General features: G+C 45.3%; 1 protein-coding gene and 1 pseudogene across 2 annotated transcripts in view; both read left to right on the forward strand.

Annotated features, from left to right (window-relative positions):
• OPHN1 (oligophrenin 1) overlaps positions 1–20,314 on the forward strand; it is a 702,970-nt gene that overhangs the window by 672,744 nt on the left and 9,912 nt on the right. The window contains exon 22 of the mRNA XM_086918347.1: positions 863–913. Within this exon, the coding sequence (XP_086774473.1) occupies positions 863–913 (51 nt within the window). The remainder of the gene's footprint in view (positions 1–862; positions 914–20,314) is intronic.
• On the forward strand, positions 9,542–13,213 carry LOC147718415 (coiled-coil domain-containing protein 127 pseudogene; annotated as a pseudogene). Its single transcript, XR_015309975.1, has one exon. The product of XR_015309975.1 is annotated as a coiled-coil domain-containing protein 127 pseudogene (transcript).

A 20,314-nucleotide genomic window follows, 5' to 3' on the forward strand; every position in this document is an offset into this window, starting at 1 on the left:
AACTGCTATGCTCTGTCTGAGTGGCAGAGCAGGCCATTATGGCTAATCCTGGTGCTGCTCTCATGATGGTGATAGCATGAGAGCAGCGCCTTGATGTAGCTGGAGCCTGTGCTTTTGCAGTGACCGCCAGGAGCAGAAAACCATAGAGGCATCCGTTGGCGACAGGTAAGTTTTTGTATTATTATTATTCCCCAACAGTCATGTTTTACTTTGTCACACTCATGGTGGCACTCTGAGTGCTGCAGCCCTGGGGAAGACACTTTAACCCGGGGTACCATATTCTAGGGACTAACAAGTAAGTTAACTTAGCCAAATGCGTATAAGCCAAACAAACATATACTTTTATGGGTCATAGCTCTGGCACTGAAATCTGGATACCAGGCCTTAGTGCACTTTCAGAGTTGCGAGTCAAAAACATAGGATGGGCACCAGGAGGGGATCCCAATATGTAGCTGCCCAGTAGATGCAAGCTGTGCTCGAGAAGAAATGGGTGCCTGAAATTGTAAATCCTTTTACACTAATACATTTTACAGTCATCGACTCTAATATCCTAATAATATTATTAAGATGCAATGTTCACTGTCAAAGGGATCACAAATGAAGTTGAAGATGGCTCATTCAGGCTTAAAATAAACTTTGTACCACAAAGGAAGATGTAACTAACCCACCATTCTACGATGCAGTGACTACGGAACCATTTTCTTTTCCTGATGAAGCTTTCAGTCACCAGCCAGTGCTCGTTACTTTGTGTTCCACTCAGTTGCACGTTGAGGAGTGTTGATTGTGTGAAAGTCTTCAGAAGTGAGTGATTAATTTTGCTTCTTGCTTTGGAAGTCTAATTGTCTTCCATTTCTCTTTGCAGAGTTGCTTCCCGGACCAAGTTCTTTGAAAAAGCTTCACGACCGCAGGGAAGGTAAGAGATTAGTTGTTCATGGAGCTACCAATGGTCAGTGATGCAGACAACCAGGCTGGTGTCATCCTGCATAGCACCCTCACATAGGCTGTTTCTTCCACTGTGGTTCAAGAAACCCTTAGCGCCAAAAGACAGCAAACATAGACATGTGAAATATAAATGATCAATAACATACCATCAAAATAGGAGACTGGTATGGGTGATCTTCAAAAGGCTCAGAGCTTAAAACCAGTTGGTTGCTGCCAATTATGTGTCTAACATCTCATATTGTGGGCCATGTTGCTACCAGTGGTCTGAATTTAAGCAGTTGGCGATACATTTGAAAGGATTCAAGTGGATTTTCATGCTTGGAAAATTTGTTGTCTCATGCATGCGTCTGTGTATAAATGAAGCAATTAAAAAAATATCTATAAAGCTGTATCCCATCCACATAGTTATTTCGCTTTTCACCTTGTCTAATCAGTAGTTTGGGATTAAGATGTAGATACAATTAGTTTCTTAGTTCTTTCACCACATGACTAGTTTGGGAGGCCCGGGTTAAGTTTGTGCTCATATGTAATTTTTCAAAGCCTAAATGTAGTACTGTTTGTTCAAAAATCTCTTAAAAATATATAAATGCTTAACAGCTTCATCTAGCAGACATGTTTTATTCAGTAGAACCTTACTAGCTGAGGCCTGCAGGTTCCGCCTTACTAGAGCCGTAGCTCCTTTCCGAAGCCTACACATCACACCACTGAAAAAAACACTTTTAACGAAATGGGTGTAGTTTGGGCATAGCAATGTCTCTACAGATAATCTTTGTGAGGACTACTTCTATGGCTTGTACGTAGATCATGATGTGAAAATTTGCCTAGTTCACTGAGCCCATATGTGGAGGGTTCACTTTGGTGCATGTTCCACCAGTGAAGTCCAACAATGCATTCTTTGCGTCTTATTCCTCGCACCAAACCAGTTGGCGGCCGAGAGAGACAGGGACAAAGATGCCAAGTGAACTTCCGCATGGCATAGCCTAGATATTAATCTCAGCAAGAACCATGTAAGAAGGCTGCAGCCTAAACACAATCTAAACTCGATGTGGGAAGAAGACAGTGAATAATTCTGGTCTGCCCCAAGCATTAATCAACGTCTTCTCTATTGCTCCAACACAGACTTCCCACTGTCCAAGAAAGGATTTAAACTGCAAACCCTTTAATCCAAAGTGAACCGATCCTGCAGCTTTTATGGGGTATATGTTGACCTGGAGTGCAACTAAGTACAACATTGAGGCGTCTGTCATTAAATATGAAGCAGCTTTCACCTTCATTGTCATCTGTGAACCTTGGATGTTGGATATGTTGTCATACCTCTAACGACAGGAGGATAGTGGAGTTAATAGCTGGGACATTAACAACACATTTTTAATGTTAGGAAATAAACAAATAATAAATGGTACTCAGGAAATAAACAAATAATAAATGGTACACTATTCAGTTTTTAATTCTTTGTTTGAAATTATTTCAGAAGACTAAAAATGTCCTCAATTCATAAGAAGAGGCAGGCCAGTCTCAAACAATGTCTTGCAATTAATATATCCTTTGTGCTATAAGTTAGCATTATTTTTTACCTTGGAGAAAAAAAAAACTCGTCAAGCCTTAGAACACCAAGAGCGCAATATCTCCCAGATAAAGTACCCCTGTGCCTTTGCTTGCCTCTTTTTGGGCATAATGGGCATGTTGAATTTGTCCATCTTCAGAAAGGCGTTCAGTGGGTGGAGGTCCAGTAAAGGCCTGAAACCTCCATCCTTCTGATCTAGTTGCATGAATAGCAAACTTTGCCCGCTCCGAGTCTGGCACCCACTCAGCTGTGCCTTTGGCTGGCAAGTGATTGACAATTCGGAAGACCCATCAATCTGATATGATAGATCTCCTGCCGAAGAGGAAATATCATATCCTGCCCCTTACCAGCTGGTTGTGGGCTTAGAGTGGTCAAATCAAAGCAGTATATGAGCCGCTGAAGCAGGGGAGGAAGAGTTGAGGATAGCTGTTGCTGCTGGTGTGAACGGCCATGGCTGCCGCCACACGCTCTGCTTGGAAGGGCTGGATTTACTGCTACACTGGCTGAGAAGGGAGACGCTGCCTGTCTGGAATAGCCCATAAATGTGTTGTACTGCTGGTGGAATGTCTGGCAACAATCACAAGGACGATCTGGCTTGATCATCAAGCCGGACTTCTCTCTGAACTGTCTAGAGCCATCGAAAGGGAAAGTCTCGAAGAGCTTTAGTTTGTCCCAAGCACATCTGAAAGCGTGAGCTGTCAGTAGTAAGTTTCACGTTGCTTTATCCAGTTCTAGGGACTTTAAATCTGTGACAAATGACACAAAAATTCTACCTCTAATAAAGTGTGAAAAGTCGTAGAAAATCTCTTCTGCTTTGGATTTGTGGGCATTAGTTTGTCACAAGCATAGTTAGTTAGACTACATTGCTGCTGTCCATATGGTCAAAGAGATTAGTTGATAGCCACTGTACTTTAAATAATAAATAGAATATCTATTGGTGCCAGTAGGACACGGTTTTGACCTTTTGATAGAGTGAGATGACTGGTGCGCTTGAAAACCCCTTCTCTGGATTAGAAAGCTAGTAAACTTTGCTGTGTCTATAACTGGTATGATGATTTCACAGCTGTCAATGTTCTTTCTAAGAAGATTATAGTCCTTAAAAGGCATGTCGAGAATGTAATCCTGGGTATCACGTCTATGATATGCAACTGACCTTTCTGAAAGATGGGTTTAACTTCTGATTTGCTTTTACAAAGGTAACCAACGAACAAGTTACTTACTTTGGTAACACTATTTCTTATGGATACTCTAAACAGAGAGTCTTCACCTTTAGAATAATCAGGTGGCAGACTGGATCCGGAGAATTTTTTTAACAATGCTCCAAATGCACCACTATCTGGCACCGTAGGGCTACGAGTTAACTTCACACATCTTTAGAAGTGATGGAGCAGAGAAGCATGTAGGCGCCACCTCACCGTTGTGATATCAGTTTCTTAATCTTCTCCTTCAACATCCTTAGCCACGGAGCACTTTTGAACTAATTGGAAGTCACTCTTTGGACCTTATTATAATGTACAGGAGTCCATTTCACTGAATGGGAAGGTGGAAGGGCAGTAAGGTGAGGAATCTGTGAGAATCCACCAGAAAGGGTGTACAGAAGTAATTTGTTCTTCTGATGAATACTACTAACTGCAGAAGCCTTATCTTTAGAGTAGATACCATAGCACCACCTCCCAAAGTTTTCCTAGAGCTCCGAAGAGTGGACTCAGATTAAGAAGTGTTGCAGGGTCAAGTGAACAAAATGCCCCTCTCGTTGGACCTGGGTGTCAAGGCATTAGTGTTTCGTGAACGTGGGCACCAACACCTATGTTGCAGCCTGTCCGATATCCCCAACAAGCACCACCTTGCCAGCGCCATTGTGGTGGCCTTGGCACTGGTGGGAAGATCCTGCAGGCCTTCTATGGGTTCCTTGTCAGCCAGCGCATAGCATATTTTAATGCAGAGGAATATCCTCCTGGATAGAGACCTATTTAGTGTAATGGTATCCAGGCAGGTTCCGCAGGAGCGTCAGGAATCCGATGATAATTCCACAGCCTTCCCCTACGGCCTTCCGACTCTATCAAACACTAGAGTATTGAGAGGTTCGCCAGGGGAAAACAGGGAGACAAAACAAGGAAAGGCGGGGAAGAAACAAAAGAAGACTTGACTGTAATCTTCTGTGATGATTGGACACCCTGCTGTGCGGAATTCAGGAGGACATCGGCTGAAATAAAAGTATATATATCTAACAACAGTATCTACTATACATAAGCCTCTATGTTCTCTATATCAATATAACATACCACCAATGTTTTGTCTGATGTTCAGGATTGATGTACAAGAAGGGGAGGATTTCGTCTTGAGCTACAACTAGAGTAATGGAACAGGATTGAGTAATAACACTCTTTCCACCATGAACATACACTGTTAATTCCTAAAGAACAAACTCTCTCACTGGTTTTGATGCACAAGGCTGTCCAACGTAAGTGGTATTCAATAGTACACTTGACAAGCATTCAATGCCAACACCAGCACAGGGCAATGGATATCTAAAGAACAAAACACATGAATGAAAACCAATGAACATCAAATGCCTTGAATAAACAATTAGGCAGCGCACAGCGCTGTTACCGTGATTCTTAGACGAGTCTGTTATGTCTTGCACTTCCAATTGAATCCACGCAAGTGTCCCCAAGTACAGAAAATAGCTGACCCAGATAATGGATGATGAGGGGCCAGCAGTAATGCAGTCAAGTAAGGAATGAAAGGGACAAATAAAGTGGACTCGCCGAATGGCCGAGGAAAACCCCAGCCAGCAGGCATACGAAGTGTACAAACAACCTAAATAAGGAGACCCTTAGGCCACCCGGCCGGACGACGGAGACCCAGCCCGGCCGTCAGGCGGAGTAGCCAACAAATAGGTCTTTGAGGGTAGGGAAGTGTAGCCTGGCCGGACGGCGGAGACCAAGCCCGGCCGTGGGGCGGAGCAGCAAACGGGAAGGGAGCAGAGCAGAAAAATGCCCGGCCGGACGACGGAGACCAAGCCCGGCCTTCGGGCGGAGCAAAGGGAAAGGGGAGGTAGAGTAAGCGAGCTCCAGCAGAGAACGAAAGCGGGAGCCTCGAAAACTCTCTGAAAACACGAAGGACAGAAACTTCCTTCGGGTAGCACTCGAAACGAAAGAGGCCATAAACCGGAAGTCAGGCACAGGAAACAGGACGGAACAGGAACACGGAGCTAGACGCAAGAACGTAAAGCGTCGCTCCCAGGGCTCATGTCTGATTTATAGGGGCTTGTTCTTAAAGGGACAGTACGTGTACTCTTCGGGGCGCGATTCTCGGGGCATGACATTTAGCACCACCTTGCCTTTCTTGATCCCGGTGCACCAGCAACAAGAGCTAACCTGCTTAATGATGTTCTCTTGTACGGTCAATGTAGAAGCTTAAAGGTCTACTAGCGTCAATCTAATGAAGCCTTTTCTCTTCTTTCGAGGGATGTGATGAAGCAAAAATGTCAGCAAGGTTATTGATTAAAGTAGAAAGGTGAAACCACCTTTGGCAGGAAGACAGTCTGAGACCACAGGACTAATTTATTTGGGAAAACGTTGGTGCTGGGAGGTTGCATAGACAACACCTGTAGTTCAGTCACTCGGCATGCAGAAGTGATAGCAATAACAAAGATTATCTTGATTCTCAAAAGCAGTGGCGAGCAACTGTGCATAGACTCAAATAGCCTGCACATAAGGAACATCAGGACAAGATGTAGGTCCTACTGAAGCATGAGATTTGAAAGGATCATATGTGTTAGGACCTTTAGAAAATGCATCACAAATGCGACTTAAAGAATGACCGTTGGATAGGCAAACATAAAAAGGCCAAAAGTGCTGACAAGCAGTCCTTCAATATGCCACTGCAAGAACAAGCTGTGACACAATGACAAAGCAATCAGTACATCGGAGAGTTTGGCCTTCAGAGGGTTTAAATAACTTACCCCACACCAGGCCACAAACGTTTCTCAGGGCCTGACATAGATGACTCCGTGGTGGGGGCTATGGCTGCAAGAACGACATCTACCACTTCAGGCAGAAAGTCAAAATAATTTAGCTGGCGCTCAATCTCCTCTCATGGTGATGTAGGTTATGTAGGTCCTTTTTAGATTTCTCCTCATGTGCTGCAACAGGATTTCTTCCCTAAGGAGTAACCGTACCTGAGGGTAAATTGATCAGACTCCGAAGCTCTGCATACCTCACTCTCCTGGCCCACTCCGGGCTATTCAAATGACTTGGTCTTAGTCCGCCCTGACTTACTTCAGAACTCAAAGCAGAAAAAAAGCACTGGCGGGAACATGTACAGGAGACACATGCTCTGTTGGAGATGGAATGCATCTCCCAATGACCATTATGGATGATGTTCCACTGTGCAGAAGCTTTGACACTGTGTGTTTTTAATGATGGGAAACCGATCTAGCCAGGGCACACCTCATTGAACGAATAGGCCCTGTGCCACGTCAGGATGGAGATGCCATTTGGGGTCTGCAATCTTCCGTCTGCTCAGCTATGTGCCCTTGCATTCACCGGCCTCCCTGGTGATTGGCTACCAGAAAGACCTACTTGTCCAGCCACCTCCAAAGAAAGAGTCTCCTGGCACAGGATCCAGAGCTCCATCTGACCTGCTTATTGCAGTACAACTTGGTGGTTGTGTTGTCCATCAGGACCTGTACCAGCCTCCCGCTGATGGTTGTAAGGAAGGGTTTTAGGACCAAATGGATCACCCAAAGTTCTAGAAGGTTGATGTTGAGCTGGCTATCAACTGGAGACCAGAGGCCTCTGATCTCCACCTGCACCAGATGGCTCTCCCTACTCCAGCAGTTGCATGTTTGTCACAACTGTGAAGTCTGGGTAACCAGGAGAGACTTGCCTTCTGCAGGCTAAGTTGTCATTCATCAGCTATCACATAAGGTACTGAGATGTCTTGAGGAACCGTTAATGTTGCTTTCTCATAATGGTTTGGGAGACACATTTGGAATTTGCAAAAAATAATCAATGTCTTTATAGTAGATTGTAACTAGTTGGGCCGAACCTCCATACCTTTCAGAAAGCCTTTTGTTTGTGTGCTCACCCAGATGTTGGTTAGTCTCTAGATCCTCCATGGGGTTCTTCTGATTGGGTCATTGGGTGTCGCTGTTCATCAGGAAGCCGATGATACCTAAGTGTATCTTAAAGTCACAGCAGCAAATGCATTAGATCACTCAAACATGGATATTTTCTATGAACCAAATCCCTCAAAAATAAACCTATTGTATTGATAGTTGGGAAATTGGATGTTTTCCATGGTGTCCAGCCTTCTTTTTGGTCATCTGCCAGACTGCCAGGGTTGGTCCTTGACTTATGCCTGACCCTACCCAAACATATTAAAGTCAATAAAGCATCAGCTCCAACTGCTGCGGATACTGAGCCCTCTACAAGCATCTCCAGTGTTGACTTGGAGAGTGCTGTGATTGCCGGTCTGCTCAGATCCTATCTAGTGATACTAGGAGAGCTCCATTGGCATCCTCTCCAGGTCAGACTGCTGTTCAAAGAATTGTGTCTGATCTGTTTGTGGCCCTAATTACAACTGTGCAGAGTGTAAACAGATATACTCACATTATTAACACCATGGTTCAGTACCTCGGCCTGGAGCTTATAACAGAAGTTGTTGCCTCTTTTCTGTAGAGTGTATCATTACAGTACATCATATTGTTTTAAACATTTGCATTATCAGCAATAGCCACTCTAATCTGTGATCCTGCCCGGACAGACACCTGACGTGGGCTCAGCCTTTCTACCCAGGCATCAAGGACTCTGAACTCTTGTCAAGGTCAATCGATCATATCTGGCAGCAGGTGCCCTCCAGGTATTGTGCATTACCACTGCTTGCTGACTGGTCTCCAACCTGTAGCTCTAGCTACCTAGAGCATATTGCTACTTAGAACTATGGGCTAGATGAACAAACAGTAGTAATACCGATTTCCTAATGTATGAAACTCTTTTGAGTTTCATTAGCGATTCGTGGTAGGTCACAAATAGACCTACCTACTTCATGAATATTAATGAGCTAGGTCGCAATTTGTGACCTATTAGGAATTGCAGCCATCACAGGGATGGTGGCCTGCTGAGGTCATCAGAAGAGCACCATGTATGTGATTGCTTTTTAATAAAGCAATCTTTTTTTTCCCTTAAAAAAACTGGATGCGTTTAAAAAGAAAAAATTAACCTTTGCAGTTTAATTTTTTAAGAGTAGGGAAAGGGGTACTAAAAGTACTCCTTCCCTTTTTCGAATGGGTTACCATCAGACCGTGTTTTCGTGCTCACGTTCAGGAGCAAGCAAGCAAGCAGGAGCAAGCAAGCAGGAGCAGCTGGGCAGCGAGTGTGGTATCTTCGCTCTCCCGGTCCACGGTCGCTGCTTGCGGCTGGTAACAACATCCCGGAGTTGCCCTGGAATTGCCCTGCGCCCGCCCGGCCGAGGACAAGGAGGAATGAGTGCTGTCCTAGCCGCAGCTCATGCCCCCGCTGCAGCCTTAGCGCGAGGAGGTGGTGAGTCACAGCTGAGAACTCCTGCTTCCACGCGGTCCCCAGTACAGGTTCTGCAGGCATCCCCGAGGAGACGCGCGTGTGTGCGACGAAAGGCTGGTGCAAGTGCCGTCTCGCTTCCGGAGTCAACCCACGGCAGAGGCGAAATAAGTCCACAGTCAGACCGTTTAGCCAGTTTTGGCCCCTGTCATCGTCGACGCCAGCGCGGAAACGGCTGTGTGCTGCGGCGAGAATACAGACCGGCTGCCAGAACTGACCTACGGCATGGATCGCAGAAGCAGCAGTGGAAGCAGCTGAAACGGTAGATAGCGAATCAAGCCCTACACTCTATTGGAGGTGAGCGACCGGACTTTGGTGTTGTGGGGGGTAGTATTCAGCAGGGAGCGTGGGCGCCCACCACAGCGCTGAAGCCGCGCCTCCACTCTTCTGGTGAGCGGTGACCAAGTGGGGGACTCTACTATACTGCGGGTCCTCACGAGTAATTGTATAAATAAGGGACACCTTGCCCTAAGTGGGCAGAAAATGAGCGAGCAAACAAAGTTTGGTCAAGCAGCCGGTCTTAGGCCAATGGTCCTTAGGCACTAGACACAAAGCAAGCAACAGTGAAGGAGAACCAAACGACCAGGGCAATACAAATCAAAGTAGTAAACTAACGCACAAGGGGATCCCAACCCCTAGATACCAAATCAAAGGCAACCATTATATTCTAAACAGGGGCAATATATTCAGACTCTTCAAGCATATTCCGTCTCTCACGGAATTACATTCAAATGACCTAGTCTGGGTCAAATTCTTAAGTTTAACCAGCGATTCCCATGGAGAATCAACCTCGATTGGACCAAGCCGACACGCCCAAGTGGGGCTCACAACTGAGGAAACAGCAAAAATGGGGATTGATATAGCATTCCCCATACCGGAGAAATACCCACATGTATTAGCGGTAAATTCGCCAAAAAAGAAGGTTTTTTTGGTGTTAAAGGGGACGGCAGTCAAACAAACAGGGATAAGTGCTGCAAGGGATCCGAGTCTCCTCAATGCCTACAAGATAATAAGCTCAGCAGAGCAAAGGGCTGTGTTCCACATTGTTCCAAATTACACTGCAAGTCAAAACAAGCTGAGGGGTCCGGAAGACGTGAGCCCACGACGGCATACCCAACAGTATTAAGGCTTTTTGAATAACAACCGAAAAGGGGATAATAACATGCGCCTGCCAATTGTATCATGGAACGTCGCAGGGCTAAAAAGAATGCTCAACTGCAAAGCAGCATGCTCGTATCTACGAGAAAATGACATTCTTTGTCAACAAGAGACATGGGCCACTGAGCCTCTAACTCTCTCAGGTTACTAAGAAATTCACACTGCTGCAATAAAAAACAATATTTTCGGGAGACCAGCAGGTGGGCTCTCAATCCACATCAATCACAACCGCAAAATAGAGGCAAACTCAATAGAAACTAATTCTGCTAATCTCTGAGCAGTTTTGATTTCCGGTTTTAAAAGTAATAATAATGCAATCCGTCTGTTGATAATCAACTGTTACATAAACCCCACCACAAAGCAAAAAAAGCAAGTTATAAAACTATTATCCGAAAAAATGGACAGTCTGTTAAACAAACATGCCTCCCATCTCCCAATCATCGCAGGGGACATGAACATCAGGGGTCTAGGAGATGATATAAGGCACAGTCCAAGTGCAACAGAAGTAGTGCCTCTACATCGGCTGTTGAATGAGCATAACATGGTTTCCACTCAGGTTCCCAAGAAGGCAGTGGACTCTCAATGGCTGCCCTTGCCCACCTTCAAGAACAAGTCAACAATCGATTACATCTTTATCGCTGAGAAATTGGTAACATACTTCAAAGACTTCGAGGTGGGAGATAAGGAGGAAAGGGATCATAAGCCACTGAGGGTCACACTTGACATTAAGGGGAAAACTGCAAAACACCCCGGAACATTGGGAACCTCAACTGAGGAAGAGCATCATACATTATTGAACAGAATAAAATGGACCATAAAACTAAGTCCAGTTCTTATGGAATGGGTCACCCATAAAGAGCAGTGCCAAACTTTGGCTATTCCCCTGGAGCACTGGAAGGATCTACTGGAGGAGCTGAAATTTGGTTCTAGGACAGGACAGGGGTAACCGGAAAGCTCAAGGCCTACACCCACAAAACCACCCATTACAATTAAACCCCAGCGACTTAGATCAGACAAAACGGAGACTAACAAAGGCATTGAAGGCGAGAAGAAAAGGAGAGACAAATCATCTCAGTGTGGAAATAAAAGTGCTACGAAGTGAACATAGGAAAAAAATATGGGAACTTCAGAGAAAGAAAATTTAGGCGGAGTGGCTGAAAATATTTTAATATGCTCAAAGAAAAGGGTCAGTCTCGACTATGGAGATACATCAGTCAACTAAGCCATAACGGCCAAAGTAAAGAAAATGGGGTGGCAGCCGTGGAGTGGGTCAAGTATGCACTGCAATTGTACGCAACATATCTGGAAAGGAAGGTTATGCAAGAACAACAAATTCCACTAGACAAAGAAGAAGAAGACACATGCTTGTTTATTAATACAAAAGAAATATTTAACTTGATCAAGAAAATGAGGTCCGATAGTGCACCGGGCCCCAATGGAGTGCCAGCGGCAGTATTTAAAGTGGCAAACAGATTCTGGGCAGACCAGCTAACCCCACTCTTCAAGCATGACTTTGAAACGGCCTCCATTCCATCATCGTGGAAAGGTTCAATTCTATTTCCCATATATAAAAAAGGAGACCGCACAAAACCTGAAAATTATCGGCTAGTTGCCTTGTTAGACATCGAGGCAAAGGCATATGCTAGAGTGTTGTTGAAGGAACTGGAAAGCTGGGCAGAGGGGAACAACATCCTTCCATTTTTCCAAACAGGATTCAGACCATAATGTTCCACAGTAGATAACATCATAGCACTGGGATACCTGTCCAGACGTGTGATCCAGCCCGCTCAACCTCCTTTGTTTTGCTGTTTTGTAGATTATAGTGCAGCATTCGACCGGGTAGACCGTGGCATACTATGAAGAAAACTTACCAACTGGGGTATTCCCCAAAAGCTGCTAAAGGCGATAAGATCTCTATATAATGGGACCTGGGTACGGATCAAGACCAGTCAAGAGTCACTGACCAACAAGGTCCACACAAATAGCGGCCTTAAACAAGGGTGCGTTCTTGCACCTCTCCTTTTTAACATGTATACATCCGACCTGGGTCAAGCACTGGAGGGGTCAAACTTAGTCATTCCGGAGATGGGGAACGTGAGGCTGCAAATCCTTCAATATGCCGACGATCTTGTAATTTTGGGTGCACGGGAGCGGGAACCTTTAACACACCCTTTGCCTGGGCGCGCTGCCGGCAGGGATGGACTGACCCCTGGCACTGCTACTGAACGCACACGCCTGGCGCAGGAAGGGTTACAGAAAGTTGTGTTTTTTTTCTTCTCCAGGGCTCTGGTGAGACCCGCCCCTTCCTGGTTCCGCCAGAGGAGGGTAGCACGGGCGGCAGGAGTGCCTGGTACTGACCCGCAGCGGTGCCAGCGACCCCCAGGTGGATCACCATGAATAATTTAAATGACCCTCCCCAGTGGAATATCGACCCCCACGGCGGGGGTAACCAAGGCGACGGCAGCAGATGGAACTATGCGCTCCTGGTGCCCATGCTGAGCCTGGCTGTGTTTCGTTATATCTGGGACCGGGATACACAGAAAGAAATGGAGAAGGCAAAAGCGGAATCGGGTCGGGAAACCTACCGGGCATGCCTTGCGAAGGAACAGAGCTGGCAGAGAAGGGCTACACATTTACTCTCAGATGTGGAGGACGCGCTGATGGAACGGCAGAACATCTTCTGTAGTGCAATACTTCCCAAAGGAAGGAGATTAAAAATTGAGGAAAACCTGGTGCACCAAGCAGACACTGATCCGATCGCACGAGAATTACAGCTAAAAGATGGTCTGAGGGACATCTTTCGATATGACGGACATTGTGCTGACCTGATGAACAAAGACCTGCGAAAGAATGGCAAGCTGATGTGGCTGTACTTGAAATATTGGGAAACGTCTGTGCAGAATCAGAAATTTAAAAAGATTGAGAATATGATATTAGGGAAAAATAAATTTTAGGTGCAAGAATGTTCAGTTTAATATTGTTCAGTATTTTATGTGCATTCTCACTCACGAGTATAAAGAAACTATGTATTCATTAGCCATATTCTTATAAGCCTGTACAAGAAAGTAATTTTGGATCATACCAGGACTGGCTTACAGAAAGCCTTAGACGCGCTACATAGCATTAATCAAAAAAACAACCTACTGGTAAACCAGGACAAGACCAAGATCCTCATGTTTGGAAAGTACAATCAAAAACAGACAGCTCAATGGTGCCTGGAGGATCAGCAATTTAAATCTTGCAAAAATGACAACTACTTGGGGCAAAATCAAAAGCTCATTTGAAACATCTAAGAAATAATGGTGCTGGGATTATTTGCAGCTTGAGAAATCTCAATCGTAAATTACATAGTCCATCCACGGAACCCATCCTGAAAGTTCTGAAAGCAAAAACAGTGCCCTCAATTAACTACGGCCACCTAACCTTTCCCGGCGCCTTTGACAATTTTTACATGAGCTTTCAAACTTCCATATATAAGAAAGTGCTGGCAATCCCACGACAGGCCAGGAGAGCCAGAGTAAGGCTGGAGCTGGGGCTTTCTCGCTCAGACATCTCTTGCCTGGGGGATACAATAAAATACTACATCAGCACTTTGAGAGCCACAGCAACAGCCTTGAAAACACAAATTAAAACAATCTTTGAAGAAAACGGATCACCATGGCAAGCACAATTGACAGGAGCTATTCAATCGCTAGAAATAGAGGAACAAAACCTGGTCAATGTTAATATTTCAATTGCTGCATGGAAAAGAGCAGTGAACAGACAGCTGAAGCACATTTCATTTGCGAGAGATCTTGAAAGTCTGCATCACCATCCAAATCTTTCCACACTGGATGCCTCTTACAAAGTGGGAAAAGCACAGCCTTATTTTGAGCAGGCACTATCAGTTCAAACTCGAAAAAAGATCACTTATATGAGGCTCCTTGCATTACCCATTGTGGAGTTTAATCAAAGTTTGGCTCGTGCGGACAAATTAGTAGCATGCAGACTTTGTGACTACCATCAGGAATCCTGGTATCATTTGCTGTGTTGCTGCCCAAAGCTAGCCAGTGAGAGGCATTGCTTGGTCATCCCAATCTGCAGAGTTCAGGGCCTCAAGCGATGCAGCGAAATCTCGGTCTTGTGTTTTTTGTCTACAGAAAGTCAAATAGTAGCACGGCTGGGGAAATTTACAGACCTAATCCATGTAAGACTGTCCACAAACGCTGAGCCGCAGAAACAAATCTGTAGGACTGGAAGCAGGGGAGAGGTGGACACACCTTCGTCTTAAAAACGAATGCACTTTGTTCTAAAACTGTATTGCTAGAATATGATACTATAATGAATGTTTTAGGTCGAATTAGACTGTGGCAATAATCAGGGGTTTTAACCTATTTGGTTTTTAGATAATTATTTTAGAATGTTAGCATATTGTAATGATTTAAAACTGGTGGTGAAGCATTACTGGTTTGCAGCCAGAATTTGGTCGCAAAACAATAATACATATCATTCTGATTAGGTATTTGGATGGGACATCCGTTCCAAATACTGAATTAGTATTTGGTAGCAAACACAAATTGAAAATACAAGTTACTGAATCGCAATTTGCCTTTTGTACATTGGACAAAGCTTTTTTGCGGTCACTAACAATTGCAACCGCAAAAAAGTTTTGTGCAACTGGCCCTAAATTCCTGCTATCTAGCAAGCACTGCGAGGCCATCGCTAGGTGGTAACCGCACTTTACTAAAAATTTTAGTAAAAAATAGTAAAATAGCCCTCAACACTGAACTGAACACAAATATAAAAAATAAATGCTCATAAAATCATGTAGTCCCATCCTTTTAACAGGTTTAATTCTATAGTCCTTATTGCAGATGTTTCATGCTTATTTCCAAATGTAAGGTTCAATTTGGATGGATTTTAAGAGATTTCTGAAAATGTTGTAACTTTTATATTCTGATTACTTTCAAAAGTAAATGAGGGTAGAGTAATATTCTGATTACTTTCAGTAGCAAATGGTGGTAAAGTAATATTCATATTACGCTCACTAGTAAATTGTGCTAGCGTAATATTCTGATTACTTTCAAAAGTAAATTATGGTAAAGTAATATTCTGAGTACTTTCTAAAGTAAGTGATGGTAAAGTAATATTCTGATTACTTTCAGTAGTAAGTGGTGGTAAAGTAATATTATTTATTACGTTCACTAGTAAATGGTACTAGCGTAATATTCTGATTGCCCCAGCATTGGAACTTTCATAGATTCCCATGCTTTGTATCATTCCCCCGTCGTCGGAATGGGAGCCTCGGTAAATAAAAAATACCATAGCAGTAAGTACAAAAGAGAAAACTAGACCTAGGCCTCATCTCATTTTGTAGCCTATCCACCTCTTTTTGTAAAAGAGACCAAGAATTCTGTAAGAACCAATCAGAACTGCCTCACCCCTTAGAACCCTCCTGAGAGAGCCTCAGAGCTTCAGATGTTTCTACCGCACGTTGTGCTGGGGAGTCTCCACTGAGCTCTGCTCAGATTTTTTCTTCAACTTGAATTCTTTGACTTTTTCTTCAAATTTACAATGTCTGACAAGGAGAAGAAGGCACTATTTAGAGCTGTTGCCTCTTGTTCTAAAAAGAGGCTGTTTGTGGAGGACAAGCATGAGGACTGTATCTACTGCTTGTACCCGGACCACAAGGCCACAGATTGTAAGATCTGTAGGACTTTCTCGACGAAGACCTTGAGAGACAGGGAGGGCCGCCTGTTAACTTGGCTGCCAAAGATGAAATCTCGTAAAGAAGTGATTTCATCTGACGATGAGGACTCTTCATCAGCTGCGTCCTCCAGAAGATCCAGAAAGAGGTGTAGGTCGTCCCCTTCTACTTCTACTGAGCTACCTGTCAAAACCTTACAAAAGACCTCTGATAGGTCTGAAAAGGTTAGTCCCATTAAATCTCCTCAATGAGGTGAAAAGGAGAGGCTGGGACAGGCTGAGGAGTCAGATACAGCAAAGAAGGTGAAAAAATACATTTCTGTTACTTCTCCGCCATCTCAGAAGGAGAAGGAAGGCAAGAAACCTTCTGCTGTCCCTCAGGAAGGAAAGCCTGACAAGAAACCACATCCGTCGACGATGAAATCATCAGGTACATGGACAACAGTTTCAAAGAAAGACCAAAGTTCTCGTATAGGTCCGTTGACGGTTCCGTCGACGGTGGCGTCGTCGACATTTAAAGTGCCTGTTTCCTGCTCGTCGACGATGGTGTCTACATTCTCGACGTCGACGGTTATGTCAGCGAAGGTAGTGACGGCGGCGACGAGGATGACGTCGGCAGCTTTAATGGTGATGACAACGAGCTTGTTGACGACTCCGTTGACGATCAATCCTCCGTCTACGACGAAAACTCCGTTGACGAGATCCACTCCTCCGTCAACTGTCCCGTCGATAATTCTATCGACGACGATTACGCCGACGAGTCCGGCGACGACGAGTCCGGCGACGAGGTCGTCGATGATCCAAAAAGTTTGCATTTCCTTAAAAAGGCAACAAATAACTCCTGAGATTACCTCTCCTAGACGAGTAACACCTTTGCCTCCCACTCTGTTGTTCGATGAGGAGTCTGATGACGAGGGTGATGATGGTCCTTATGGGGATGCCTACAGCCCATCGGACTTAAGAGTAAAGTGCCAAGATACAGATTCGGAGGAATATTACGATGCAGGACGCCAATATGTCCAACAAGACAGGCCTCCACAGAACTTACGCCAGGAGATGGTGGCAATGCCATCTTCTTTAATTACGGATTTGCAGTTAATGTTACAGGATTATAGGAAGAGGTTTCCATCGCAACCTACAGTACAACAGGGGCATTCTCCTCCTATTCCGTCTGCTCCTGTGGTGGCAGTGACACCTGTGGTTTCACGAGTTACGGAACCAGAAACCAGAGAAAGTTACCAAGAGGTGGTGACTGTTCAAGATGACGATGTCTCCTCTGATGATAATCTTCAGGAAGATCCTTCTCATGATCCAGATAGAGGTTATGATGATGATGACCTTCAGGATCCGGATGCACCTGTGCCGGATACGACTACCTACCCTCCATCTGATATTGGAGGTTTCCATAACCTTATGGAAAGGGCGTCTAAGAGATTTGGCCTGCCGATTACTTCTGTTCAGACAGACTGTTTCCTTTATGACTTTAAGGAGCCCTACAGAAAGTCTGTTCGGTCAATCCCTATTATAGAGAATGTATGGTCAGAAGGCATTAGGGTCCTGCAAAATCGGGAACAGTCATTCCTGTTCTTCCCCGGCTGGAGAAGAAGTATAAAGCGCCAGAGGGCAGTCCAGCTTGCTTGATTGGACAACCAAAACCGGATTCCGTAATTTCCCAAGCGGCACAAAGCAAGTCTAAAAGTCTAAAAACCCATCGACGCCACTTACAACACCGCCAGACAAAGAAGGGAGACGTCTGGACAATGTGGGCAAAAGATTCTCTACCATGACCAGCCTACTAGTTCGAGCTTCTAATGCTCTTGCCATCTTGGGCAGATATGATCGCCAGATGTGGTGCGATTTATCCCCGATTGTGGATCAACTTACAGATGCAGCGAAAGATGAGGCCAGGAAAGTTCTGATGGAAGAAGAGCGTTCCTCTTCGGAGGTGATAGATTGTGCTATGGATATAGCAACTACTGCTTTTCGTGCCCTGGCGGGTTCAGCTGTGTTAACACGCCAGGGCTGGCTGCGGGCAACCTGGTTTCGCCAGGAGGTCCAGAACAAAATTTTAGACTTGCCATACGATGGGGACATGCTTTTCGGAAAGCATGTCGATGAAGCCCTTCAAGGCATCAAAAAGGACACGGACACGGCGAAGCCCTTGGGGTCATTGAACTATCGCAAAGTTCCATTCACAGGTGCGAGAGGGAGAGGTTTTTCCTCATACAGAGGTGGCAACCAACAGCGGTACTCATCATATTCGCAATCCTCCCAATCTTACAAACCCCAATACTCCAATCAACGCCAAGGCCAGCCGGTGTCTTTCTCTCGCCAATCACAGAGAGGGCGTCAAAATCGTCAAGGACGGGATAACTCCAAACATCAATAGCGGCATCACGGCTCTTTCTGCTGTTCCTACCCCTCCGATGACATCAGTGGGGGGCAGGATTTCTCATTGTCTAAGCAGTTGGAAAGTTATTACATCGATCAGTGGGTCCTGAATATCGTTCAGAGTGGCCACACATTGGAATTTCAACATCTTCATCCAAACAGAGCTCCAGGCGCCAACGAGTCGAAACATCTCGAAGCCCACCAGCTTTTCATCAAGGGGGCAATAGAACCTGTACCTCTCTCACAAAAGGGGAAAGGGTTTTATTCCAGGTTCTTCCTGGTTCGCAAAACAACAGAAAAATGGCGCCCCATATTAGATCTATGGGAGCTCAACACCTATCTCATCAAGCTATCCTTCAGGATGGTCACTCTTCCGGATATTCTTCGTCTGCTAAATCCAGGAGACTACATGGCAACTCTGGATTTAGAGGATGCTTATTTCCATGTGCCGATCCATCCAGCTCACAGGCAATACTTGCACTTCACAGTAGAGAAGAGCCATTTTCAGTTCAAAGTACTTCCTTTTGGTCTCCGGTCTGCACCAAGGATATTTACAAAGGTGTTTTGTGAGCATTCCTCAGGAAACAATCTCTGGAAGTTTTTTCCTACCTGGACGACTGGCTGGTCAAGGCTTCATCTTTCCAGGGAACTTTCAAAGCCATTTCGACCTGCATTTAACTGTTCAACCACCTGGGCCTTCGGCTCAACAAGGACAAATCGGTCCTTCAACCATCCAGGTCAGCAAAGTTTCTGTGATCCATTCTGGACACAAAACGCTGCAAGGCTTACCCAACGGAGGAACGTCAAAGCAAATTGATGCTATCGGCTCGCCTCTTGCTAAAGAGGAAATCCCTATCAGTACGGCTCTACAAGTCCCTGCTCTGATCGATCTCATCCTGCATACCATTGATTCCACATTGCAGGCTGCGAATGCGTCCACTGCAAGAGCAGCTCGACAAACAATGGTGCCAGATGGAGGGCTCTTTCGACGACAGGATTACGGTAACCCCAGCAATGAAAAAAGCATGCAGCTGGTGGTTGGTGAAAGACAATATCGCAAAAGGATTAACATTCACGCTTCCTCCGTCTCCCATGGTTCTCACCACGGACGCCTCGTTAGAAGGCTGGGGAGCGGTTCTCGAAGAGCTGCACGTGAGCGGCCACTGGGATCCAGTTGAACGCAAGTGCCACATCAACCTGTTAGAACTCAAAGCCATTCGGTTAGCCTTGCAGGCTTTTTTGCCACAAATTCAGAATTGTTCAGTGCTGGTCCGGACGGACAACACAACGGCCATGCACTATATCAACAAGCAGGGCGGGAAACGATCCCAGATCCTCTCCAGAGAAGCTCAGTTGATTTGGGATTGGGCGATTCTTCACAATATTGCTCTGACAGCGGAACACCTCGCAGGTTCGCTCAATATAACAGCGGATGCGCTGAGTCGTCAGAAATCGATCAGTCACGAATGGGAGTTAGACCAAACCATTCTGGAGGAGGTGTTCTCGGTCTGGGGGACCCCGACCATAGACCTGTTTGCAACCCCGGAGAACACCAAATGCCGATTCTATGCAAGCAGGGATCACCATCCGGGGTCCTTGGGGAACGCACTTTCGATTGCCTGGTGCTGCGCATTCTTTTACGCTTTTCTTCCGATACCCCTAATCCCGAAGTTGATCAGGAAAGCGAAGGTGGAGCCATGCAGAATAATCTTGATTGCACCGGCGTGGCCCCCGATAGTTCTGGTACAGAGAACTCCTCCTGCTTTCTCAGGACCATTCAATTCGCCTGCAACCGGTTCCTTCTCTGTTGACCAGGTCTCAGGGTCAAGTATTCCATCCGGACTCGAGCTCGCTTCACTTGACAGCGTGGCTCATGAGTACAGGGAATTTCAGAATTTGAACCTCACCAGGGAGTGTAGGGACATCTTGTCTCAAGCTCGAGCTCCAAGTACGAACAGAACTTATAGGGCAAAATGGAAAAGGTTCTGCC

Source organism: Lissotriton vulgaris, chromosome 4_1 (assembly GCF_964263255.1).
Source record: "Lissotriton vulgaris chromosome 4_1, aLisVul1.2, whole genome shotgun sequence".
NCBI lineage: Eukaryota > Metazoa > Chordata > Amphibia > Caudata > Salamandridae > Lissotriton > Lissotriton vulgaris.